Source organism: Erythrolamprus reginae, chromosome Z (assembly GCF_031021105.1).
Source record: "Erythrolamprus reginae isolate rEryReg1 chromosome Z, rEryReg1.hap1, whole genome shotgun sequence".
Classification (NCBI taxonomy): Eukaryota; Metazoa; Chordata; class Lepidosauria; order Squamata; family Dipsadidae; genus Erythrolamprus; species Erythrolamprus reginae.
In genome coordinates this window covers 147,288,888-147,315,863 of record NC_091963.1, presented here as the reverse complement: position 1 = coordinate 147,315,863, position 26,976 = coordinate 147,288,888, and the positions used below count along the sequence as shown (strand labels likewise).

Below are 26,976 nucleotides of genomic sequence, written 5' to 3'. Positions count from 1 at the left end.
GCAGAAGAGGCTGAAGCAGCCGACTTGGAGGGCGAGGAGGGCGCCGGCGAGGGGGGCGCGTCGGCAGCGCCAGCCAAGTAAGCATCTGCCCCCCCCTTTGACCTGGATTGTGGGGAGGGGGAGGGAAGAGCAGGGAGGGTTTGGGGGGGATGGGTCCCCCAGCTTTGATTTTTCCCCCATCCCCCGGTTTCTGCCCCGTCGGGAGCATCTCCTCTCTGCATCTCCCCAGGATGCCGGGCTCTGTTTTTGCGCGTGGTTTTTATTTCGGGTGGGGGTCTCACCCGGCGATCGCACCCGCTTTCCCCCAGGCGGGAGGCAGCCAGCCACGCGTCGGGATGGCCGAACGAGAGGGAGGGAGCCCTCCCTGGCCGGAGGGGGGGATTTGCTGAGTTGGGATGCTGGCTGTGGATAGCCGGGAGAGGCGAAAGGCAGCTGGGCTGATGGGGTCGGTGGGTGGTAGGGGTGGGGGGTGGGGGGAATGCTCGGCTTGGGAGGGGGGTCCCCGCTGAACTCTCCGCCGGGGCGGTGGAAGGGGGGGGGAACAACTTTTGAGAAATGGCTGTGAAGGTAGCCGACGGAGGGAGAGAAAGAAAAGAGAGAGAGAAAGAAGAGAGGGAGGGGGAAAGAGAAAGAAAGAAAGAAAGGGGAGGGAGGGAGAAAGGATGAAAGGAAGGAAGAGAGAAAGAAAAAAAGGGAGGGAGGGAGAGAAAGGAAAAGAAAGAAAGAAAATATGAAGAAAAGGAAGGAAGAAAAAAGGAAAGAATGAGTAAAGGAAGGAAGAAAAGATAAGGAAGGAAGAAGGAGGAAAAGAAGGAAGTAGGAAGGACAAAAAAGCAGAGAAGGGAGAGGGAAAAGGAAGGAAGGAGATGGGAATAAGAGGAAGGAAGGAGGGAAGGAAAAGAGGAAGAAAGAAGGGAAGGAACAAAAAAAGGGAGGGAGGAGGGAAAGTGGAAGGGAGGGAGGGAGGAAGGAAAAACAAGATTTTTTTATATTACCATAATCTTCCTCCAGAATGCAAGAAATCTCCCTTTGGGCTTGACTCAAAGGAAGGGAAGAGAGGAAGAGGAGAGGTTAACTTTCTTTAAGTTAAGGCTGGAATCCAATCCTTACAATGACTCTTTGTATTTTGGCCTCAGCAGGTGACCGAGTGGCACACAGCAGGAGACACCAACTGGCCTGAATGGAATTGCTTGCTGCCACCTTTGGCCTGGGAACTTGGGTCCCTTCCATAACTTTTTAAGAAATTTGGGAGGAAAAAATCTGCCCGCAACTCAACCCTGCCTCCTCCGCCTGTCACTCTGAAATAAATATTTGGGCCAACAAAAGGAGCCTATCTTGCAATTTTCGCAATATCTCCCTGCTGACTTGGAGATTTTCCGCCTGTGGTTCTATTGGGAGAATGAAAACAAGATTATCTGGCCCATCCTTGACATTTGCGGAAGATTTGGAGGAGGTGGAAGCCTCTCTCAAAATCAGAATTTAACCTGGATCCGAACCTCGCCTTTTGGAGGGAGCCAGAAGCTGGCTTCTCTAGAAAGATGACGTGTATTTGGACATGCCTCAAAATTCCTGGAGTTACTTTCGCCAATCCTCGCTTGAGAGACGTGTCAGATTTGTAGGCAATTTGGATCTTTTTTCAATTTTTATTTTGGAGCTAGATCGATGCCAGGCCTTTTCGGCATCGGGTGAAAGCTTGACTTGATACTTAAAGAAGCAGAGAAGCGGAGAAAAAAATAATAACAATAATAATAATAATAATAATAATAATGGCAAAATATGAACCATAACGCCGCCGGTCCATGTGGCTTGTTCTCAGGAAAAAAAGAAAACTCGCTGAATATTTTTGAAGGAATTTTTGAATTAGTTTTTTTTTTTTAAAATAAAAATAAAAATTCTGGATTTAAGTGGAAAAGTTTGCGTGGCCGAGGTTGATTCCCTCGATTGTTTGGGCCCGTTCTGTTTGCCAATAGGAAACTTCTGGTTTTATTTTTGTTTGGATTCCATGACATTGCAAAAAACAAAAATGAAATTCTGGCTCTTCTCCTTATTTCAGTTTTTCAAACAAGGCGTTTGGGGGAAAAAAGTCCCTTAAATGTCTTTAGGCTGTTTTTCCACTTTCTGCTCGCTTCACAAATCTCTGTTCCAGCTTGTTGCATTCTTGTCTTTCTTTCGGTCTGGAAGCAATCAGAGTTTCTCCAACTGCTTTCCTGCCGTGATTTTGCTGACCCAGAAATTTGGAAAACCTCAGAAAAACTACTGGGGGAATAATCATAGGGAATTGGAAATTGCAACTGGACGAACTTCTAAGGAAACCACATTCGCTGCACACAAATATATATATATATGTTATTATACATAGGAACCCCTGAATTTATTTAGAAATTTCCACCGCTGCTTTGCATTGGAACAGTCATTTTGTCAAGGTTGCATAGCTTCTATGTTCGTGGTTTGTTGGCTTGTTTTAAGATGAGGAAAAATCAATTTTAAATTTCTCAGGAATCTTTTTTTTTCTGTTGTTGTTCTCCCTCCGGGCACAACGGCACAACACAACGTACTAGAGGAGAAGAGGAGAATGCTTCTAAAGACTGGCTTTATTTTTTGAAGAGTCTTAATATATTAAGGTATTATTCTGGTTCCTGGAGGCTGTTCAGGTCTTCTGGTCGCTTTGTTTGATGTTGAAGGCGCAACATGTCTGCAAGTGTAAGTAGGAGAGAGAAAAAAAGAGAGGGAAGGAGGGAGGGAGGGAAGGAGGGGGAAGGGAAAGCAAGGAAGAAAAAGGCAGAAAGAAAATTAAAAAGAAAAAGAAAGAGGAAAGGAGAGCGGGGGGAGAAAAGGAAAAAAGGAAGGAAGAAAATTAAAAAGAAAGAGGGAGAAGGAGAAAGAGAAATCAAGGAAGAAAAATGAAGAAAGAAAATTAAAAAGAAGGAGGGAGGAGGGGGAGAAAGGGAAAGAAAGGAAGAAAAAGGCAAAAAGAAAACTAAAAAGAAAAAGAAAGAGGAAAGGAGAGCGGGGGGAGAAAGGGAAAAAAGGAAGAAAGAAAATTAAAAAGAAAGAGGGAGGAGGGGGAGAAAGGAAAAGCAAGGAAGAAAAAGGCAAAAAGAAAATTAAAAAGAAAAAGAAAGAGAGGAAAGGAGGGCGGGGGGAGAAAGAGGGGAAAAAAGGAAGGAAGAAAGAAAATTAAAAAGAAAGGGAGGAGGGGAGAAAGGGAAAGAAAGGAAGAAAAAGACAGAAAGAAAATTAAAAAGAAAGAGAGGAAAGGAGGGCGAGGGGAAAAAGGGAAGAAAGAAAATTTAAAAAAAAGGGAGGAGGGGGAGAAAGGGAAAGCAAGGAAGAAAAAAACAAAGTAAAGAAAAAGGAGGGAGGAAGAGAAAAAATAGAATCAAGAAAGGATGGAGGGAGGGAAGGAAAGAAAGGAAAAAGGAAAGAGCAATGTCAAAGGAATATAAAAATAGAATGGAATGAGCAACAGAAAGGAAGGAAAAAGAAAAAGGAAAGGAATGAATGGGTCAAGAAAGGAATATAAAGAGAGAAAGAAAGAAAAAGAAAGAAAAAGGAAGGAAGGGAAAATAAAAAAGGAAGGGGAAGGAAGGAGAATCTGGAGAAAGAAAGAAAGAAAGAAAGAAAGAAAGAAAGAAAGAAAAAAGGTTATCCTGGCCACAGCTTGTAATAAAACTGGATTGAGAACAATTTTGACCTTAGTGAAAAGATTTGCTTTCCAAGGTTATTTGGGCCTCCTGATTATTTGCAAACTGATGATAAGTAGCCGTGAAGTCTTTGATGTATTATTGACTTGGGTTGAGAAAGAGGGGCGCAGAAAAAGGTTTTGGGGCCGTTGGGAGTGGGAGAGATAAAACTCAAAGCTCCCCTGAATTACTTTTGCAAATCAAAATACTTTTCATTTCCCCTAAAAAGAAATCAGCACTTGCTTAGCAGTTCCTGTTCTACCTGAGGGTGTGGTTTTTTTAAATCCAATTGAAAATTTTTGAGATTTGCTTTTTTAAGCTGCGTCTCTAGAAAAGCACTTTTTGTGTGTGCTGGCTCAAATACAGGCAGTCCATGACTTGGTTTGTTTAGTGACCGTTCGAAGTTACACCGGCGCTGAAAAAATGCCACTTACGACCTTTTTGCATACTTACTTCCCCTAAGCCGTCCCCCTGGTCACATGATCAAAATGACAGTTGCAGCGGCCGCATGGGGAGTCATGTGATTTCCCTCTTGCAACCTCCCGTCAAGCAAAGTCAACGGGGAAGCCCGATTCGCTTAACAACCGTGTTACTAATTGAACAGTTGCACGGATTCGCTTAACAACTGTTGTAAAACTCACTCCACAAGTGTCTTGCTTAGCAACAGAAACGTTGGGCTCCACTATGGTCATAAGTCAAGTGTTGGTTATGACCTATAAAGCCCTTCATGGCACCGGACCAGACTATCTCCGGGACCGCCTTCTGCGGCACGAATCCCAGCGACCAGTTAGGTCCCACAGAGTGGGCCTTCTCCGGGTCCCGTCAACTAAACAATGCCACTTGGCGGGACCCAGGGGAAGAGCCTTCTCTGTGGCGGCCCCGGCCCTCTGGAATCAGCTCCCCCCAGATATTAGAATTGCCCCCACCCTCCTTGCCTTTCGTAAGCTACTTAAAACCCACCTCTGCCGCCATGCATGGGGGAACTGAGATACTCTTTCCCCCTAGGCCGTTACAATTTTATGCATGGTATGTCTGTATGTCTGTTTGGTTTTTATTATAATGGGTTTTTAATTGTTTTTAGTATTGGATTATTATTATATGCTGTTTTATTATTGTTGTTAGCCGCCCCGAGTCTTCGGAGAGGGGCGGCATACAAATCCAATAAATAAATAAGTAAGTAAGTAAGTAAGACTGCCTCCGAAGAGAAATTGAATGGCTTATGGGTTTAGGAATCCCTTCTCACGCTTAGAGAGGGCTCCCCTATCTGGTCTTTCCTTGAGGCGCAAAGTTAGGCCTCGCTTTGATTTTACATCGATAATGAAATATTTCCTGTAAAAAATGTAAATTTTTGGCTGAAATTTATCAATCTTATGCTTTCTGGTTAAAGGGCCGTGTCTTAAACTCCCTCAAATGAGATCATTTCTGGCTAAATTTTATTTGTCAAACACCCAGATGGGTGATTTCGCTTTTTTCCCTTGTCCGCCAAGTTACTGTCAACATCTTGGCTGCTATCACCCCATCAAAAAGATATAAAAAGTTAAAAGATGATTGCTCGAGATGTATATTATATTTTAACCTGATTATTACAAAATTTGCAGGACTCTGGAAGCAAAAACTGGGAGGGAAAGAAAGGAAATTACAGCTAGTCCTCAACTTACAGCCACAATGGAGCCAGAATTTCTGCTGCTAAGTGAGACATTGGTGATTTTTGCTCTCTTTTTAATGACCTATCTTGCCATGGTTGTTAAATGAATCAATGCCATTGTTATGTAAGTGGCACTGTCTTCCCCACGGACATTGCCTGTGGGACGGTCGCAAAAGGGGATCACCAGGCCCACACTGCAACCGCCATATATACGAGACAGTTGCCAAATATCTGAATTCTAATTGCGTCGTAAAACAGTCGTATATAAGGACCCGGATTGTGGGGTCAATAGGCTGGATCTGTTAAAAAGTGCTGTTGCTAACATGTTGTAAGACGCCCTGAGTCTAAGGAGAAGGGCGGCATAAAAATCAAATAAATAAAATAAATAAATAAAATAAAATAAATGCAAAAAAAAGCTCCTGCCACTTTTTTGCAATGCCACCATAACTTCAAACGGTCACTAAACAAGTCGGCAACTGCCTATGCTGATTTTTTAATTTTTGCAAAAGATAATAAAATAAACATTTTTAGAAGAACCATTCATGGGGCCGTCATATAATTAAAGCCTAATGAATTTATTAATTAAAAGAAAGTTTTAAAAAACTCAGTTAAAAAGACACACTCGATGGTCCAAGAAGGTCTTTTTCTGACATTCGTTTTCTGGGTTTCTATGACGTGGCCCCACTACAGGTAATCCTCGACTTAACGACCACAATTGATTTATGTTGCTAAGTGAGACATTTTTTAAAAGAGTTTCACCTCATTTTATGGCTTCGCTTGCCACGGTTGTTAAATGAATTAAGTAAGCGACAACGGTTGTTTAACTGAATCTGTCTTCCCTGTTGACGTTGCTCGTCAGCTGGTCACAAAAGGGATCACGTGATCCGAGGACACTGTGGCCATCATAAGCCAAGCGTCCGAATGTAAATCACGTGACCGGGGGGGGGGGGGGCGGGAATGCTGCATAAAGAGTGAAAAGGGATCCATCCCGTTGTAAACGGTCATAAGCGAACTGTTGTAAGTTGCGGACTATCTATATTGCTGATTAGTCCAGGAAATGTTTGAAAACTAAGTTTTTGGGGTTTTTTTTTTTTAAAAAAGCCCCAAGTTTTGCTTGCAAAACTCAGCGATTGTTTATAAATGGGGACGCGAGCAATGCCGGAACTTGTTTTGGTTCATCCTGTTCCCAATTTTTGGGCAAATTTCCCAGTCTTTTTGCCTCTATTTTTCAGAGGAATTCAAGCATGGATTTTAAAAATGCCGTTTATCAGTGCAATCTTAAAGAAGGCCAGGGTCCACCCCTAGTGGGCCTGGAGCCTATTCAGACTATCAGGGAAGGGAAAACGGCTGGATTAAGGCCTGTTCAAAACTCCCTGCCAGTGAAGAGCTAACATTGTCCCTGAGGCACTAGTTTTCTACATGCGGGGAGAACAGATTTGCAGTCCTTTGGCCTGGGGGCTTTCTCAATCAGTTGTTTCCAAAGCTGTTTCAACCAACAATGTCTAGGTTCCCTGGGGAACAGGATGATGGAATGACCGCCCAGGAGACAGTTGGAAAAAAATTGAATAGCTGGGCATGATGGGAGCTGTAGTTGTAAGAACTAACTGTGTAACTTTGTCCTGTGGTATAATAATCTTTCTCATGCATATATTTTTTTTAAAATGCCCCCCCCCCATGTAGAAATCTAGCAAAGAAGCCTAGGGCATTTTTAATATACAGGCAGTCCTCATTTAGCGACCATTATTGGGCAACTGTGTCGGTTGCTAAGCGGAGCATGATTTCCCAATCTGAGTTTAGCTTTTTGTTCCGCTTTGCAGACCTGCAGTGGTCGTAAATTCAAGAGCTGGTTGCAAAGTTCCGTTTTACATCCCAGTCGCGACCGCAAACGGTCGCTGAGCGAGACAGTCACTAAACAAGGACTACCTGTTATAGCAGGGGAGATGCTTGTACATTTATAAACATTAAAACGTACAGTCGTCCCAACTTGTATTGCAAAATAAAGACATTCCATCATCTTAGTTATGGATAACTAACCAGCCACAAGTGAGCTAGGAACCCTGGGAGTTGTAGTGTGGGAATTCTGGGAGTTGTGGTTTGGGAATTCTGAGAGTTATCTAGGAATTCTGGGGGGTTTTGAAGAACTTTGCGCGTGGTGGTTTGGAATTCTGGAAGTTATTTAGTTTTTCTGGGAGTTGTGGCCTAGGAATTCTGGGAGTTGTAGTCTTGGAATTCTGGGAGTTATCTAGGAATTCTGGGAGTTGTGGTCTTGGAATTCTGGGAGTTGTAGTCTTGGAATTCTGGGAGTTATCTTGGAATTCTGGGAGTTGTAGTCTTGGAATTCTGGGAGTTGTAGTCTTGGAATTCTGGGAGTTGTAGTCTTGGAATTCTGGGAGTTGTAGTCTTGGAATTCTGGAAGTTGTCATCTAGGAATTCTGGGAGTTGTAGTCTTGGAATTCTTCCCAGGCTTTGGAAAGTGTGACTTGAGCCCTGAGTGTCAACCTTGTTTTTCGTCTCCACAGGCACAGTTGTGTCGTGCTCTGTACGACAACACGGCCGAATGTCCAGATGAACTCTCCTTCCACAAGGGTGACCTCATGGTCCTTCTCCAGCCAGAAGGGACTGGCCTGGAGGGCTGGCACCTCTGTTCTTTGCACGGCCAGCAAGGGATCGTGCCCGCCAACCGAGTGAAGGTCCTCCTGGAGTCAGGGTCTCACCAAAGTCATAACCCAGAGGTCTACCAGGTCCCCAAGAAGGAAGGTCTTCTCATGGGAAAGATCTCAGATGGGTCCATGGATGGATGGAGAAGAAGAGATCAAAGGAAAGAAGAACAGGAGGTGAGCCGTGGGCGTGTCGGCATGAGATTTGGCTTCTGCGCATGCGCCGTAAGCGAAATCTCACACAAGGATGCTCGTGCGCGTGAGATTTCACCGATTTTCAGCGATTTCTTTGCTTCTGTGCATACGCGGAAGCAAAAAAACACTGGAAATAAGCGAAATCTCTCGAAATCTCACACACCAGTGTTGTCACGTGAGATTTCACTTACGGCGCATGTGCAGAAGCTGATTCTCACATGGGCGCACTATAGTGCAGCCTGTACCGGGTGCAACCCACTGCTGCTGTGGGGGAGGAACCCTTGGATCTTCTAAGATGTTTACTCCAGAACCCCCTTGCTTTTGAGGTCCACTGGGAGGGGATAGGATGGGCTTCCTCCACCACACCAAACCATGAATTCTCCAATGTTGGGCGAACTATCTGAGATACGGTTTGAAGCTCCCAGGGATTTGCTCCTTCTCTCAGAACCCTGATTTCTGGTTTCTCCTTGTCTTTTTCTTCTGTCTCAGGTCTATGAAATACCACCACCTGCAAGGCCCTGCCCGTTGCCCCCGGAGGGGATCTATAGGGTTCCTCGGGGCACCAGAAAAGAAGAAGACTCCGTGGAGGTATTTTGAGAGAAGAAGCCAGAAAGATGGCTGTGGGTCTCTTTGGGCCTTTTCTTGTCACAGCTGTTTGGTGAATCGCTTCCGTTGTTAAGTTAGTAACCCGGTTGTTAAGTGAGGCTGATTTCCACATTGACTTTGCTTGTCATAAGGTCCCCATAGGGGCTCACGTGACCCCGGGATACTGTAACCGTCGTAAGTATGAGTCAGGTGCCGAGTGTATGGTTTCTAGATTACGTGGTTGTGGGGCTCTGGCAATGGTTTAAGTGTGAAAAGCTACTAAGTCTCTTCAAATAGTCACTAAATAATTGGTTGTAAGTCAAGAACTACATATATTATATACCCAGATGGCAGGGCTAGCATTGTGATTATTTATTTTTATTTTATATTTTATTTTACTTTAATGTTTTGTTTTATTTTTTTATTCTTTTTATCTTATTCCTCTATTCTTTTTATTTTATAGTATATATTTATTTTATTCTATTTTTTATTTTTGTTTTATTATTGTTATTTTTATTTTAGCTTATTCTATTTTAGCTTCCTTTACTCGTCTATTTTATTATTTCATTATTTTTATTTACTGTACTGTTATTTGATTTGATTTTACTATTTCATTATTTTACGTTTTTATTTATTATTTTATTATTCTATTCTATTAATTTATTTTGCTTCATTTTATTAGGATTCCCTTAGTCCATTTTTATTATTCTCTAGCCCATTTTTATTATTCTGACCTTATTATTCCAAATCTATTCTGTTTTACTATTTTATGTTATTTTCATTTCTCTCATTTTATGATTTTATTTTATTATGTTTTCTATGTCCTATGTTATTGCCCCTGACCCACTGAATGGCCAACTGGTTTCTATTCTAAATCTGACCTGGGCGTCGAAACCTCAGCTGGGTGGAGGGGGCACATTTGATCTCGGCGCCAGTTGCCATCGGCCGGTGCGCCCGGTGGCGTCTGGCAAAGCCTCCAGGGTAGGGGAAACGGTGGGGTGGGGTGACGACAACTGGCCGCAACTTGTTGGGGGTTAAATTTTACGCCTGCCCTGCTGCTGAGAGTAATTGTATCTGAGCCCTTTATAAAGGAGACAGCTGCCTACAAAAGGGCCCCCGTTTCCCCCCCCCTTCCCAAGCCAAACCAACATTCGCCTTAAATGGAGAAATGCGGAGGTGGCAGCTGGGGAGGTTTAAAAAAGGAAAACTAGACTGTGATTTTTGGAGCGTCCTTGGTGTCTTTTGAAGCTGGGGATATCGGTCAGAGCCAAAGGGGCATCTGTCACTCCAGATTAGACTGAAGCCAAGTCTGGTCAAGCAGAGGGATACAATCCAGATCAAGGGAGGTACGAATGGAGTGGAAGAAGGAATGGAATGGAATAGAAAGAATAGAATAGAATAGAATAGAATAGAATAAGAAGGAAGGGAATGGAATGGAATGGGAGAAGGAATTGAATAGAATAGAATAAGAAGGAATGGAATAGAATAGAATAGAATAAGAAGGAATGGAATGGAATAGAATAAGAAGGAATGGAATAGAATAGAATAGAATTAGAAGGAATGGAATAGAATAGAATAAGAAGGAATAGAATAGAATAGAATAAGAAGGAATAGAATAGAATAGAATTAGAAGGAATGGAATAGAATATTTATTTATTTATTTATTATTTGGATTTGTATGCCGCCCCTCTCCGAAGACTCGGGGCGGCTCACAACAAGTGAAAAACAATCCAATACAATCCAATTAATTAAAATATTATGAGTTTAAGAAAATCCCCTATACTAACATACACACATACAGGCATACCATATATAACTTCAACGTGCCCAGGGGGAGATGTTTAGTTTCCCCATGCCTGACGGCAAAGGTGGGTTTTGAGGAGTTTACGGAAGGCAGGAAGAGTAGGGGCAATTCTGATCTCCGGGGGGAGTTGGTTCCAGAGGGCCGGTGCCGCCACAGAGAAGGCTCTCCCCCTGGGGCCCGCCAACCGGCATTGTTTAGTTGACGGGACCCGGAGGAGGCCCACTCTGTGGGACCGAATCGGTCGCTGGGATTCGTGCGGCAGAAGGCGGTCTCGGAGATATTCTGGTCCAGTGCCATGAAGGGCTTTAAAGGTCATAACCAACACTTTGAATTGTGACCGGAAACTGATCGGCAGCCAATGCAGACTGCGGAGTGCTGGTGTAACATGGGCATTTTTGGGAAAGCCCATGATTGCTCTCGCAGCTGCATTCTGCACGATCTGAAGTTTCCGAACACTTTTCAAAGGTAGCCCCATGTAGAGAGCATTACAGTAGTCGAACCTCGAGGTGATGAGGGCATGAGTGACTGTGAGTAATGAGTCCCGGTCCAAATAGGGCCGCAACTGGTGCACCAGGCGAACCTGGGCAAACGCCCCCCTCGCCACAGCTGAAAGGTGGTTCTCTAATGTGAGCTGTGGATCGAGGAGGACGCCCAAGTTGCGGACCCTCTCTGAGGGGGTCAGTGATTCCCCCCCCAGGGTAATGGACGGACAGATGGGATTGTCCTTGGGAGGCAAAACCCACAGCCACTCCGTCTTATCCGGGTTGAGCTTGAGTCTGTTGACACCCATCCAGGCCCCAACAGCCTCCAGGCACCGGCACATCACTTCCACCGCTTCGTTGACTGGGCATGGGGTGGAGATGTAAAGCTGGGTATCATCGGCATATTGATGATACCTCACCCCATGTCCTTGGATGATCTCACCCAGCGGTTTCATGTAGATGTTGAATAGCAGGGGGGAGAGGACCGACCCCTGAGGCACCCCACAAGGGAGAGACCTCGGAGCCGACCTCTGACCCCCCACTAACACCGACTGCGACCGGCCAGAGAGGTAGGAGGAGAACCACTGAAGCACAGTGCCTCCCACCCCCAACCCCTCCAACCGGTGCAGAAGGATACCATGGTCGATGGTATCGAAAGCCGCTGAGAGATCGAGGAGCACCAGGACAGAGGATAAACCCCTGTCCCGGGCCCGCCAGAGATCATCCATCAACGCAACCAAAGCGGTTTCCGTGCTGTAACCGGGCCTGAAGCCCGACTGCTGGGGACCTAGATAATCGGCTTCTTCCAAGGACCGCTGGAGCTGGAGTGCCACCACCTTCTCGACAACCTTCCCCATGAAGGGAAGGTTGGAGACTGGACGATAGTTGTTAAGTACTGCTGGGTCCAGGGAGGGCTTCTTGAGGAGGGGGCGCACAAGCGCTTCTTTATAGAGTGATGGAAAAACTCCCCTCCCCAAGGAAGCGTTGGTAATCTCCTGGGCCCAGCTCCGTGTCACCTCCCTGCTGGCCGAGACCAACCAGGAGGGACACGGATCCAGTAAACAGGTGGCGGAACTCACAGCTCCAATGGCCTTGTCCACTTCATCAGGTGTCACCAGATCAAACTCTTCCCAGACAGGTGGACAAGTACGTGCCCCAGTCACCTCGACTGACTCGTTGTCAGTCGACTCTGTTTTACAATTGGAGTCGAGGTCGGCCCGGATCTGAGCGACTTTATCAGCGAAAAACGTGTTAAACTCTTCAGCACTACTCTGCAAGGGCTCCCCAACTCCCCCCTGGTTAAGAAGGGAGCGGGTCACCCTAAACAGAGCGGCCGGGCGGGATTCCGCTGATGCAATCAAGGCAGCATGGTACGCGCATCTTGCCGCCTTGAGCGCCACTTTGTAAGTCTTAATAAAAGCTCTTACAAGTGTTCGATCAGATTCAGACCTACTCTTCCTCCATCGCTTCTCTAGACGTCTCTTTTGGCGTTTCAACTCCCGGAGCTCCTCGTTGAACCATGGGGCTCTACGGGGTCTAGCGCCACGGAGAGGTCGCAAAGGCGCAATCCGGTCGAGAGCCTCCGCAGCAGCCGTATTCCAGGCCTCCGCAAGAGACTCCGCCGAACTGTGGATGAGTGCCTCTGGAATAACCCCAAGCGCCGTCTGGAAACCCTCTGGATCCATTAGGCGTCTGGGGCGGAACATCTTCATTGGTTCCGCCTCCCTGCGGGGAAGGATTGGAGCCAGGAAGTCAAGCCGTAGAATAAGAAGGAATAGAATAGAATAGAATAAGAAGGAATGGAATGGAATAGAATAGAACAGAATAGAATAAGAAGGGATAGAATAGAATAGAATAAGAAGGAAGGGAATGGAATGGAATAGAATAGAATAAGAAGGAAGGGAATAGAATAGAATAAGAAGGAATAGAATAGAATAGAATAAGAAGGAATAGAATAGAATAGAACAAGAAGGAATGGAATAGAATAGAATCAGAAGGAATGGAATGGAATAGAATAGAATAAAGGAATTGAATGGAATGGAATAGAACAGAACAGAATAGAATAGCATAGAATAAGAAGGGATGGAATGGAATGGAATAGAATTCTTTATTGGCCAAGTGTGATTGGACACACAAGGAATTTGTGTTTGGTGCAGATGCTCTCAGTGTACGTAAAAGAAAAGATACATTTGTCAAGAATCATGAGGCACAACACTTAATGATTGTAATAAGCAATTGGAAACAATATTAATAAAATTAATATTAATATATTAATAAAAAATCTTAGGATACAAGCAACAAGTTACAGTCATACAGTCATAAGTGGGAGGAAATGGGTGACAGGAATGATGAGAAATGATTAGTAGAAATAGTAGTGCAGACTTAGTAAATAGTTTGGCAGTGTTGAGGGAATTATTTCTTTAGCAGAGTGATGGCATTTGGGGGGGGAACTGTTCTTGTGTCTAGTTGTCTTGGTGTGCAGGGCTCTTTAGCGACGTTTTGTAGGTAGGATTTGAAACTCTTTATGTCCAGGATGTAAGGAGAAAGTAAATATTTTCACAGCCCTTTTTTTTATTCGTGCAGCAATTGTTTGTTTGTTTGTTTGACTTATATGCCACACCTCTCCATGGATATACACAGATCTTTTATTGAAATGCTGGGTAAAAAGGATGAGAATAGAGAATGTATCGATTAAGGCCTTTATCTATCTTAGTGTTCCTTTACCTCACTACGTGTGGACTTCAATCCCCAGAATTCCTCAGCCCAACATATCTTCAAGGGGCCAAGGTTGAAAGACACTGTCCAAAAGGCCCCAAAACCAGTCATGGGAATTCTGGGAGTTGAAGTCCACCCATATTTAAGTGGGGAAGGCTTAAAAATACCATTCCAAAGGCCCTACAGCCAGACATGGGGATTTGGGGAATTGAAGTTTGCAACATCTTCAAAAGGTTGAGGGGGGAAAAGTATTATCTTGAATGTATAATGTGAGCCATGGTTTGTTTTTAACCTTGGTATATGGACTAAAGTAAACTACCAAAGCAAAACAACAGATTAAGCCATAAACTGCAGTTTATAATCAAAGCGACTGCATTTATCATCCATGCTGAGCTCTCCATTCCTGATCCAGCCATATATGTGGCTCAAAATGCGCTGAGCCATAAACTGTGGTTAACATCTGGATTCAACCAACACGTGGCCCGCAAAACACGCTTATGGCTTAGCTGTAGGCCTGACCCCCAAAACAGGCTTTCATTTGGGAACATGTTCTTTATTTTTTGCCCTCATTCGTAGGTTTATGACGTACCCTCCTCCTTGCTCCGTGATGTGGTTTTGGACACATACGATTCACCCGCTCCACGGGTCAAAAAGGTCGCCCGTGTAGCCCCCCAGCCCAGCGCCCCACCAGAGGTGGACGAGGCTTATGATGTGCCCCTCGCCTTCAAGAAAACCCTGGCGCAAGAGGGGGAGGAGGAGGAGGAGGATGAAGAAAACAGCGAAGGGCCACTGATCTATGCCATCCCATCCAATTTACGCCGCGCTTCCGCCTTGCTTAACTTGTATGAATCGCCCGAAGACATCCGGGCGGGTGGGAAGGACGAAGAAGACGCAGAGGAAGACGGGGCCATTTACGACGTTCCTCTCCTGACGCCCGGCACCCCACCTCTAGAGGGAGCCCTCCAAGGACTCAACCTTAGGGACATGGGACCCCCTGCTCGTCCCCGGCTGCCGTCCGCGGAGAGTCTGTCCCGCCGTCCGCTGCCTGCTCTTCCTAGCGAAGAGCGGCTTTCGGGCGAGCTACCGCCTCCGTCGCCCAACATCGCGCGGAAGGGCAGCATCCAGGACCGTCCGCTGCCTCCTCCTCCACCCCGGCTGGGGGGGCTCGGGGTGGGGGACCAGCTGGACCAAGCCAGAGATGACGTCCACAACGAATACGAAGGCATCCGTCTCGCGGACGAGTACGATTATGTCCATCTGAAGGTAAGGACGGCTGCAACACAAGGTTAATCGGGTTTGGGTTTTTTTTAATGCAGCCATCATTCAGTGAATACAACAGTCACTCCTTGTTCACAGTGAGCACAAAAAGGTTTGCAAGTCATGGTGTTGTGGCTGTTTGTGTGTGTGTGTGTGTGTGTGTGCAAATAGCCACTAATGCAGTCTGGTTGCCCAGTGCCCAACATGTGACCATGGGGAGAATTGGTACTTTCAACAGTCACTAAGTGATCGGTCATTAAGTCGAGGACTCCCTGTATTCTAACTAGAGACCCAGGTCTTTGGTTTTTCTGGGTCAGAGCAGTGTTGGGTTCCTACCTGGACCGAGGAGGGGGGGGCGGTGTTCCGGTAGCTCTGGGTGCCTGGCGGGCATGCGCGCGCATCAGAGTGAGATTTGGCTTCTGTGCATGTACAGGAAGCAAAATCATGCGAGACAACATGCGGGAGCGCGAGATAAGAGCCAGGGTGGCGCAGCAGGTAGAGTGCTGTACTGCAGGCCACTAAAGCTGACTGTAGATCTGCAGGTCAGAGGTTCAAATCTCATCAGCGGCTCAAGGTCGACTCTGCCTTCCATAATTCCAAGGTGGGTAAAGTGAGGACCCGGATTGTGGGGGCAGTAGGCTGGCTCTGTTCCAAAGTGTTATTGCTAACATGTTGTAAGACGCCCTGAGTCTAAGGAGAAAGGTGACATAAAAAATGAATAAATAATACATAAATAAATTTCGGCAATTTTATGCTTCCGCGCATGTTCAGGAGCAAAAAAAATCGCTGAAATCTTCCGTGCCCGCCCGTCTTCTTGCAAGATTTGCTTCCTGGGCATGCACAGAAGCGTAATCTCGCATCGATGCGCAGGCTCACCAGTCACCCAGAGCTGCATGTGCAACAGCACCAGTAGTGGCGGAGGTCTCTTACAGCCATGTGAGGCAACTGGCTCGGGGGCAGGTTTCTCTTTACCTGTCTACCGTTGCGCTGCGTGTGCAACCTGACGACTCGGGGTGGGGGGTGTCGCTAGTGCATGCGTGGTTTTGGCATTTTTTAACTTCATGCATGCACGGAAGGAAAAGATTACTGAAATTGTACATGCGCGAGATCGTCCCCTTGCGAGATTTTGCTTCTGCAAATACGCAGGAAGCTAAATAAAGCCAAAAATTCAACAAAAAAGAGATGGCGCCGGCGCCGCATGACGGACCAGCGAAGACAGCCCCACAGCCATCTTGCACAATCTGCCGGGAGCTATCAGGGCGGAGCTCTGGGGCACACCGCTAAGAACCCATCATTGAACTGGCTCATATTTACGACGGTTGCAGATTTGCGGGATCATGCGATTCCCCCTTTGGCGGCTTTTCAATGAGCAAAACCAACACGGAAGCTAGATTCCGTTAACAATCAGGTTACTGAGTAGTGATGGGCGAACCCAACAGTGTTCGGGTTCGGCAAGTTCGGCCGAATTTTACGCAAAATTCAGCCGAACTCGAACCCGAACAGGGAATCCCTCCCACGAAGAGATTCCAGGGGCGGAGCTTTGACGTCACCGGCAGGTTGCTAAGGACGCCAAGGTGATCACTTCCTGGATTCCATGGAATCCAGGAAGTGATCACCTTGGCATCCTTAGCAACCTACCGGTGACGTCAAAGCTCCGAACACGACCCCAAACTTTACCTGAAGTTTGAAAAAAAAATTGGGTTCGTGTTCGGCATACCGAACACCGCAAAATTCGGTACAGACCCGAATTATGCGGGTTCGGTTCGCCCATCACTATTACTGAGTTAACAAATCGGCAAGAAAGGTTTTAAAAGACTCACTTTAAAATGCTTTTGCTTATTTATTTTATTTATTTATTTTATTAATCAGATTTGCATGCCGCCCCTCTCCGTAGATTCGGGGCGGCTAACAACAATGATAATACAATGTAAACAAATTTAATATTTAAGTTAATTTTAAAAACCCCAATTTAAGAAACCAATCATACATACTGACATACCATGCATAAATTTTATAAGTCTAGAGGGAAGGGAAAGTCTCAATTCCCCCATGCCTGACGACAGAGGTGGGTTTTAAGGAGCTTACGAAAGGCAAGGAGGGTGGGGGCAACTCTGATATCTGGGGGGAGTTGGCTCCAAAGGGTTGGGGCCACCACAGAGAAGGCTCTTCCCCTGGGTCCCGCCAAACGACATCGTTTAGTTGACGGGACCCGGAGAAGGCCAACTATGTGAGACCTAATGGGCTCAATTGCGGCGGTAGCTTAAAGACTATACAGGCCCCACTCTCTTTGCAGGCCGCACACTGAGAGGGGCAAGCTTTCCATACTGCCATTTTCTGTGGCCATTTTGACTTTTTCGACCTCCTCTACCTGTACCTTTTGATAGATTGCAGTTTTTGCTTCCTCAGAATGGCACAGTCTCCTTCAAAATTCTGTCCCTTGCCACAGGCCGAAAAGGAAACCATTGTTCGAATGTGAGATTACCCCTTAAATTTGCGTGTTGATTAAATTAAGAAAAACGAACAGGCTTTCTAAGCACATTGGACATTTTTTTGTGAAATCCGGTTTAATTTCCTCATTCTTGTAAACGCGCTCTCTGCCTCAGAATAAGTTCCATTCTCTCATCGCCTCCCTGCAGGGAAAGGTGAACATTAACCCAAGCTATTCGGATTAGAACGCTGGCGTGTGAAACTCGCTCGAGCACAATGCGGTTGGGGGAACGTGCTTTGTCTCGAACCCGACACCGACCCGCCCGAGCCATTGTAAATTTTCAAAGCGGGATTCCTCGAAACAATGCCTGCTTTTTCCTTTGAGTGAAAATCGTTTATTGTGCTTTGTTAGGTTTTAACTAATAGCGAACTGGTAGCAACGGAATTTGAAAAACACCGCTGTCCTCAACTTACAACTACATTTGAGCTGCGAGAGCAATCATGGCCTTCCCTAAATATGCCCATGTTACACCAACACTCCGCAGTCTGCACTGGTTGCCGATCAGTTTCCGGTCACAATTCAAAGTGTTGGTTATGACCTATAAAGCCCTTCATGGCACCGGACCAGATTATCTCCGGGACCGCCTTCTGCCGCACGAATCCCAGCGACCAGTTAGGTCCCACAGAGTTGGCCTTCTCCGGGTCCCATCGACTAAACAATGTCGTTTGGCGGGACCCAGGGGAAGAGCCTTCTCTGTGGTGGCCCCGGCCCTCTGGAACCAACTCCCCCCAGAGATTAGAATTGCCCCCACCCTCCTTGCCTTTCGTAAGCTTCTTAAAACCCACCTCTGCCGCCAGGCATGGGGGAACTGAGATATTCTTTCCCCCTAGGCTTTACAATTTTATGGATGGTATGTTTGTGTGTATGTTTGGTTTTATAATAAGGGTTTTTTTAGTTGTCTTAGTATTGGATTGTTACATGCTGTTTTTATTAATGTTGTTAGCTGCCCCGAGTCTGCGGAGAGGGGCGGCATACAAATCCAATAAATAAATAAGGAAAAGGGGGGACATGATCGAAACATTTAAATATGTTAAAGGGTTAAATAAGGTCCATGAGGGAAGTGTTTTTAATAGGAAAGGGAACACAAGAACAAGGGGACACAATCTGAAGTTAGTTGGGGGAAAGATCAAAAGCAACGTGAGAAAATATTATTTGACTGAAAGAGTAGTAGATCCTTGGAACAAACTTCCGGCAGACGTGGTAGATAAATCCACAGTCACTGAATTGAAACATGCCTGGGATAAACATAGATCCATCCTAAGATAAAATACAGAAAATAGTATAAGGGCAGACTAGATGGACCATGAGGTTTTTTTCTGCTGTCAGACTTCTATGTTTCTATAAATAAAAACTCCATCTTTAAGTGAAGCAGCGTGAAAGGAGTTTTGCCTCTGTTTTACCACCTTCCTTGTCCCAGTTGTTAAGTGAATCATCAAAGTGGATAGGTTAGTCAGACGCTTGTTAACGGAATCTGTTTTTCATTTTGCTTGCTGAAAGATCGCAGAAAGGGGGAAACGGCGTCGGTCATAAGTATGAATCGGTTGGCAAAACATCTGAATTGGGGTCACCTGGTCCTAGTTTTGAAAAACAGATCGTGTCACTTATTTCAGGTCCTTTTGTACGAGGGTCGCCCAGGAAACAATGCACCACATTTTTTTCCTCAGCCTACAGTAATGGTACGAATGCGAAACTTTAGATATACATTATTTCAATTGTCAGGAGTGTGTGTGTAAATTTTGCGTTTCTTCAGACAGATAGCTGTTCTGTTGGGCTCTCTGGTAGACTCCTCCCAAAAATTCACAGGTACAAATTTCAGACACACACACGTTTGAAAATTCAAAACAATGTTCTTTATAATGAAAATTCACTTAAACCAAGCCCTCTTTTGGTGTAGCAAAGAGCACTCGTCTCCAAACAAACTGGTAATTTGTACAAGTCCCTTATCAGTTCTGTGATACTTAGCTTGCAGCTGTGAGGCAATTCACAGTCCTTCTTCTTTCACAAAGTGAAACACACTTTGCTCTGGTTTAGTTTCAAAGCGGGGGGAAATCAGCACACAAAAGGTCAAAGTCAGTAAAGCAGTCACGAAACACAACGATCAGATAATCCTCCACAATGGCCAAACCCACAGGCTGCTATTTATAGCAGCCTCACTAATCACCACAGCCCCACCCAACCACAGGTGGCCTCATTTTCTTTGATAATAATCTCTCAGTTGTTGCCTATTCATCGATCTCTGCATGCGTGGCTGTATCGTTAACTCTTGTTCTTAATCCAAGGAGGAGCTAGAGAATTGATCTCCTTCTGAGCTGTCTGCCACACTCTCCTCCTCCCTGTCACTCATGTCTTCTTGGTCAGAGGAGCCTTCATCATCAGATTCCACCGGGGGCAAAACAGGCCTGCAGCATGTGGATGTCTCCCCCACATCCACAGTCCTTGGGACAGGAGCAGGGCCAGAGCTAACCACATCAGATAGCGTAGCTGCAGCAGTGTTTCGAAATGGCGTCTGTAAGGGATGTACGTTACAAACAGCATGTCACATCACTAAACAGGGTTGGACAGTGTTACCTCGTCCACCCTACAGCCCTGAATTAGCTCGCTCAGACTTCCGCTTATTTGGGCCATTAAAGGATGCCATTCACGGAAGATGTTTTGAGGATGACGAAGAGGGTGATTCGCACAGTGCAAAAATGGCTTCGCGACCCGAACAAGGAGTGGTACCGACAGGTCATTCACACCTTTGTGTCTCACTGGAGGAAGGCCATAGAATGGGACAGAGATCACGTGGAAAAATTGGGAGTGTAGATGAAACATCATTCTTTCTTGTGTGTACGTTTCATTGTGTTCCGTAAACAATTGTTGAAGGAAAAAAATCTGGTGCATTACTTTCTGGGCGACCCTCGTAACTTTGAACCGTCACTAAACAAACTGTTGCAAGTTGAGGACGATCTGCATTGCGCGCACCGGGCTATGGATGATCCTTGACTTAGAACGGTTCGTTTTGTGACCGTTTGAAGTTGCAACGGCACCAAAGAAAGGCGACTTTCGACCTGTTTTTCACACGTCTGTTGTAACATTCCACCCATCACGCGATCGAAATGCAGACAGTTGGCAAGGGTGGTTTATATTCCAGGGTCCCCTTTTTGTGACCGTCGGACAAACAACTTCAGCGGAGAAGTCAGGCTCACTTAACAATGGGGTGACTGACTTAACTCCTGTGATTCAGTTAGCAATGGGGGCAAGGCTGGTCGTAAAATGGGGGCAAAACTCAACAACTGTCACGCTCAGCCACCGAAGCTTTGGGCTCCATTGTAGTCGTAAGTCGAGGAGTCCCTGCTTTGATACTTTATTCTGATAATTGCATTTTTCGGTGAAATTCGGCACGTTTTATTTATTTATTTATTTATTAGATGTGTATGCCGCCCCTCTCCGAAGACTTGGGGCGGCTCACAACAGCAATAAAAACAATATAACAGTGGAACAAATCTAATATTAAAAACATATAAAACCCTATCATTACTTAAAAACCAAACAGCAACATTCATACCAAACATAAAACAAAGTATAAAAAATAGCCTGGGGGAAAAGTGTCTCAACTCCCCCATGCCTGGCGGTATAAGTGAGTCTTAAGTAGTTTACAAAAGACAGGAAGGGTGGGGGCAGGTCTAATCTCCGGGGGGAGTTGGTTCCAGAGGGCCGGGGCCACCACAGAGAAGGCTCTTCCCCTGGGGCCCGCCAAACAACATTGTTTAGTCGACGGGACCCGGAGAAGGCCAATTCTGTGGGACCTTATCGGTCGCTTTGATTTGTGTGGTAGCAGGCGGTTCCGGAGGTACTCTGGTCCAATACCATGTAAGGCTTTAAAGGTCATGACCAACACTTTGAATTGTGTTCTGAATCCCAGTGTGCATTGTGCTGGAGGGGACAGAAAAGAATTGTCGTTCAAAACACAAAAAGGATCCATTTTTTTGCTTTTCCCCGCTAGCCGAAAATATTTAGCATGAGAAAGAATACTGCATACCTAAAATCCAAATTAGGGTTTCAACGGACTTGATGGCCCGAGGGGCAGGATTGCAAAACCGCCAATCCCAACCCGGTAGAGACACACAGTTTTGTGCACACAAAATTCTGCTTGAACTGAGACGCTGGACAGAGTTTGGGGGAATCGCATCGGATTGTGAAAGGCGTCGGGGGGAGGGGGTGGGGAAGGGACAAATGGGGGGCCGAGAGAGGTTCACCACGTAAATTAACTGAAGACGGGGGGAGAATGTCAGCACAGATTCGCAGAGTTGAGTGGCGAGGCCGAAAATGTAGACGGACGAAGGATGGACGGGAAGGTCAGAACCACCAGCACCAGCACCACCCTGGATCAGAAGCAATGCAGGGTTTGCAAGTCCATGCAATGATCTGAATTCATCGTGGTTGGTTGTCGCTTGTGTTTTTTCCGAAAGAATTTCTGGATTGTATTCTAACATTCTGTGTCATTTATGAGACTCAGTAAATAAATGTGCTTGTTGTTCTTTCTTTTGGCCTTTCCTCTTCCTTTTCTTTCTTTTCTCATCTTCCACTCTCCCTCCCTCCCTTCCTTTTCTTTTCCCCTTTATTTTTTAAATTCCTTCCTTCCTTCCTTTTTTTTAATCTTCCTTTCATTTTCTTTCTCTGGTTTTAAAATTCTTTCCTTCCCCTTTCCTCTCTATTCCTTTTTTATTCTCCTTCCTTTCTTCCTTACATGTTTTCTATCTTCCCTTTCTCTCCCTTTATTTTTAAAATTCCTTATTTCCTTCCTTCCCTCTCCCTATTCCTTTTCCTTCCTTCCTTCCTTCCTTCCTTCCTTCCTGTCTTTCTTTCCTTTTCTCCCCCTTTATTTTTAAATTTCTTTTCTTCCCTCCGTTCCTCACTGTTACCCTTCTTTGCTTCTCCTCCCCTCCTGTACCTTTCCTCTCTTCCCCTTCCCTTCCCCCTCTCCATCTTCTGTTCCTATCCCTTCCTTCTTTTCTATCTTCCTTTCCTCCTCCCCCGCTTTATTTTTAAATTTCCTTTCTTCTTTTCCTTGTTTCTTTTTTTCTTTCCCCCCTTTATTTTTAAAATCATTCCTTCTCCCTTCCTCCATTCCTTTTTCTTCCTTCCTTTCTTTTCTCCTTTATTTTTAAATTTCCTTCCTTCCTTCCCTACCTCCTTTCTTTCTTTCTTTCTTTCTTTCTTTCCTCCCTCCCTCTTTTTTTCTTTCTTTCTTTTTTCTTTCTTTCCTTCCTTCCTCCCTTCTTTTTTCTTTCTTTCTTTCTTTCTTTTTTCCTTTCTTTTTTCTTTCTTTTTTCTTTCCTCTCTCTCTTCTTTTTTCTTTCTTTCTTTTTTCCTTTTTTCTTTCTTTCTTCTTCCTTCTCTCCTCACCTCAGGGGGCTGATAAAATCCAGCAGAAAGCAGCCACACCCGAAGCCAGCCCCACACTTACGGACTCGGGAGAGGCAACTCCGACGGAAGAAATGGTATCTCTTCTTTGAACTTTATAACCCCTTTGGTTGCTCTCACTGTGTCCCACCTGAATTCATGACCTCAGGGTCTCAGCATCTATTCGTTTATTTTTATGTGTCAAGTACGTATTTGGAATATACATAGATACAATTGTTTACATACATAAGATATAAGACCACATTTGGAATACTGTGTTCAGTTCTGGAGACCTCCCCTACAAAAAGATATGGATCAAATTGAAGGGGTCCAAAGACGGGCTACAAGAATGGTGGAAGGTCTTAAGCATAAAACGTATCAGGAAAGACTTCATGAACTCAATCTGTATAGTCTGGAGGACAGAAGGGAAAGGGGGGACATGATCGAAACATTTAAATATGTTAAAGGGTTAAATAAGGTTCAGGAGGGAAGTGTTTTTAATAGGAAAGTGAACACAAGAACAAGGGGGGCAGAATCTGAGGTTAGTTGGGGGAAAGATCAGAAGCAACATGAGAAAATATTATTTTACTGAAAAGAGTAGTAGATCCTTGGAACAAACTTCCAGCAGACATGGTAGATAAATCCACAGTAACTGAATTTAAACATGCCTGGGATAAACATAGATCCATCCTAAGATAAAATACAAAAAATAGTATAAGGGCAGACTAGATGGACCATGAGGTCTTTTTCTGCCGTCAATCTTTTACGTTTCTAAGATGGGTACTGATAAGAGGGGTCAATTGGACAGGGGACGGTAAGCACGCTGGTGCACTTATGCACGCCCCTTGCTGACCTCTAAGAACCAGGTGAGGTCAACAGTGGACAGTCTAAGGTTAAAGGTTTGATGACAAAACCACAGAGTCAGGGGGCAAGGGCAGGAGGCTGCCCACGTTAGCAGGGAGGTTAATTTGTTCACATGTGTGATGTTGTAGTCTGGGGCTCTGTAGCAAAGTAGGGAGCGTAGTGTGGTATTTAAGGACAATCTCACAGACAATGGTTTCAGGAAGGGTGTGATCGTGTGTAACTTGGATGTTTTTTAGGTTTAGTGACTTTTTTGTAGAATCGTCCTCTGCGGGTTTCACGGTTGGACCGGAAGACAAGGTAGTTTCTTGCTATGATAGAAACATAGAAGTCTGACGGCAGAAAAAGACCTCCTGGTCCATCTAGTCTGCCCTTATACTATTTTCTGTATTTTATCTTAGGATGGATATATGTTTATCCCAGGCATGTTTAAATTCAGTTCCTGTGGATTGACCAACCACGTCTGCTGGAAGTTTGTTCCAAGGATCTACTACTCTTTCAGTAAAATAATATTTTCTCATGTTGCTTTTGATCTTTCCCCCAACTAACTTCAGATTGTGTCCCCTTCTTCTTGTGTTCACTTTCCTATTAAAAACACTTCCCTCCTGGACCTTATTTAACCCTTTAATATATTTAAATGTTTCCATCACGTCCCCCCTTTCCCTTCTGTCCTCCAGACTATACAGATTGAGTTCATTAAGTCTTTCCTGATACGTTTTATACTTAAGACCTTCCACCATTCTTGTAGCCCGTCTTTGGACCCGTTCAATTTTGTCAATATCTTTTTGTAGGTGAGGTCCCCAGAACTGGACACAGTATTCCAAACATAGTGCTCCATGATGATGGAGTCAGGGAGGGATGTGTTTAGCCATGTTTTGCAGACAAAAATAATGTCAAAGGTGTCAGTGTTTAGGAGGAGGAGGAATCCGGTCATTTTGTTAAGTACAGTTTCTTGCATTGATTAGTTTGCATTGGAGATTAGTATTGGATTGAAAAGCCAGAAGCCCAGACGTTTATGGAAAGCTATGTTTGCAAAATCAGAAACTGACCTTTGGCTCCTGCCCTTCCCTTGAAGGAGTCCTGTTAAAAAAAAGCACCCCAGCTGGAATTTGAACCCTGCTGATTGGAATACCATTGTGTATCTGACCACACAACACACTGTGCAAACAGAGGGGTCCACAGGGGTTTGGTGACAAAATAAGAAAGGAATAGAATAGAAAATATGGAATGGAATAGAAAATATGGAATGGAATGGAATATGGAATGGAATAGAAAATATGGAATGGGATGGAATGGAATAGAAAAGAAAATAGGAATCCAATCGAAAATAGGAATTGAAAACATTAATCGAAATAGAAATAATGGAAATAGAAATGGATAGAAATAGGAATAAGAATTAGAAAATAGAATAGAAGAGAAAATAGGAATTTAATAGTAAATAGGAATAGAAATAAATAGAAAGAATGGAATGGAATAGAATAGAACAGAATAGAATAGAATTCTTTATTGCCCAAGGAATTTGTCTCCAATGCATAAACTCTCAGTATGCATACAACAAGGGATAAACCATGATCATAATCATAAAATGCCACCATCATAGGTCAAAATGTCAATAGCAACATTGCCATTCAAATTGATCCTCTGTTTTTGATGCCCCCGATAAACCTAACGTGCTCCGATTGCACTGTCACTGCCGCCATCTTGACTTTTTTGACTCCACATTGTGTTTTCTGCAACGTTGAAATACTTTGAATAAAACCCTTTTTGACCCCTGGAATAAATTCTGCTCTCGGAGGGTGGCATAATAGTGGGAAACGTAAAATTTCTAGTGACAAGGTGTTCCCAAGGTCACAAATATCCTAACAACCTTCTCTTTCGCCTTGCTAGGTGCCGCCATCCCCGGAGGACAGCCAGCTGCTGCAGTTCTACACGGGGCAGTGCCAGACGCACTACCGCACCCTCGTGTCGGCCATCGAGGCCCTCTTGGCCAGCGCCGGGGCCCACCAGCCGCCCCGCGTCTTCGTGCCCCATGGCAAATTCGTCATTGTCACGGCGCACAAGCTGGTGTTTGTGGGCGACACCGTCTCCCGCCTGGCGTCTTCGGCGGCTGTGCGGGCCAGGGTGGGGGCCGCCAGCACGGCCCTGTGCCAAGCGTTGAAGGAAGCGGTGCTCTCAGTCAAGAGCGCCGCTTTGAGCTACCCGTCGTTGCCCGCCGCCCGGGAGATGCAGAGTTGCGTGACGGAGTTGTCGCGCCAAGCTCTGGCTTTTACCACCTTGCTGGGCACCTTGGCGCCATCTTGATCCGAGATTCCGTGCGGTTGCCGCTCCACCCTACAGTGGACGAGGAGACAATATAGGCCTCTCTTTCTGCAGAGGGGCCCATCCGGGCCAGTGACGGTCTAGGAATGGGTACCCATGTTCCGCTTCGGTCCAGTTCGTTCATCGGTCAAGACCAGATCCACCACGGCCAATGCATGTGCCAAACAAAAAAAACCCCACCCTGTCGTATCTCAAGGAACTGGTCTTGGCCTCCTTCCTTATACCCTGCCAGTCTTCCTAGCCAAAGAACGTCCCTGGTTTTGTCCCCCTCGCCAGCATCTCTCGAACTCGGGGCTTCGTCCGGTGCTGGAATTCAGCACGGATTCTTTTAATCTGGAAGGGCGAACCCGCTATCCATGAACGGATGCGAGGGAGAGAGGGAGAACAGGACCTTCGCTGCTTTCTACATGCTCCTGATGGTCGAAAGGAGGGGAATAGCTTCCGGTGTCCTCCCCCCCCCCCCCAACGAGGCACAACAGGAAACGAGGAAGAAGAAAATGGCTGCCAAATGGGGTGTCTCGTTGCCAGCCCCCCACCTTCCCCCCTCCCCAATCCCATCAATTAGCTGCAATAATAAGATAGTGTGTCAAGGATTGGAAGAACAAACAACACAAGTTGTTAACAGAATTGACGGAGCAATTGAAATGCTATTTCTCAACCGTGGTCCCTTTAAGAGGGGGCTGGATTTCAACTCCCAGAATTCCCCAGCCCTGGAGAATTCTGGGAGTTGAAGTCCACCCCTCTTAAAGGGACCACGGTCGAAAAGACTGAATTAGCAGAACCCACCGTCAGAATATCGGTAAACGGAGGCAAAGTTTTTTTTTTTCCTTTCCCCCTCAGGAAATATTTCTCAGAATCTCTCTAGGTTTGACGATAATAAAATAGATGGTGAAAAAAAAA

At 45.4% G+C, this 26,976-nt stretch overlaps 1 protein-coding gene across 2 annotated transcripts; it reads left to right on the top strand.

The window, feature by feature from the left end:
• On the top strand, window positions 1-26,976 carry EFS (embryonal Fyn-associated substrate). Of its 2 annotated transcripts, none has more exons than XM_070767069.1 (7): window positions 1-77; window positions 1,137-2,621; window positions 7,848-8,162; window positions 8,670-8,768; window positions 14,343-15,029; window positions 22,905-22,994; window positions 25,645-26,976. In XM_070767069.1, exons 3-7 carry the CDS (start codon window positions 7,923-7,925, stop codon window positions 26,056-26,058), a joined length of 1,530 nt encoding a protein of 509 aa, XP_070623170.1. In that variant the 5' UTR covers window positions 1-77; window positions 1,137-2,621; window positions 7,848-7,922; the 3' UTR covers window positions 26,059-26,976. The 2 variants fall into 2 exon arrangements, with proteins under 2 accessions (XP_070623170.1, XP_070623169.1); XM_070767068.1 differs by having other exon boundaries at window positions 14-77; window positions 1,137-2,700.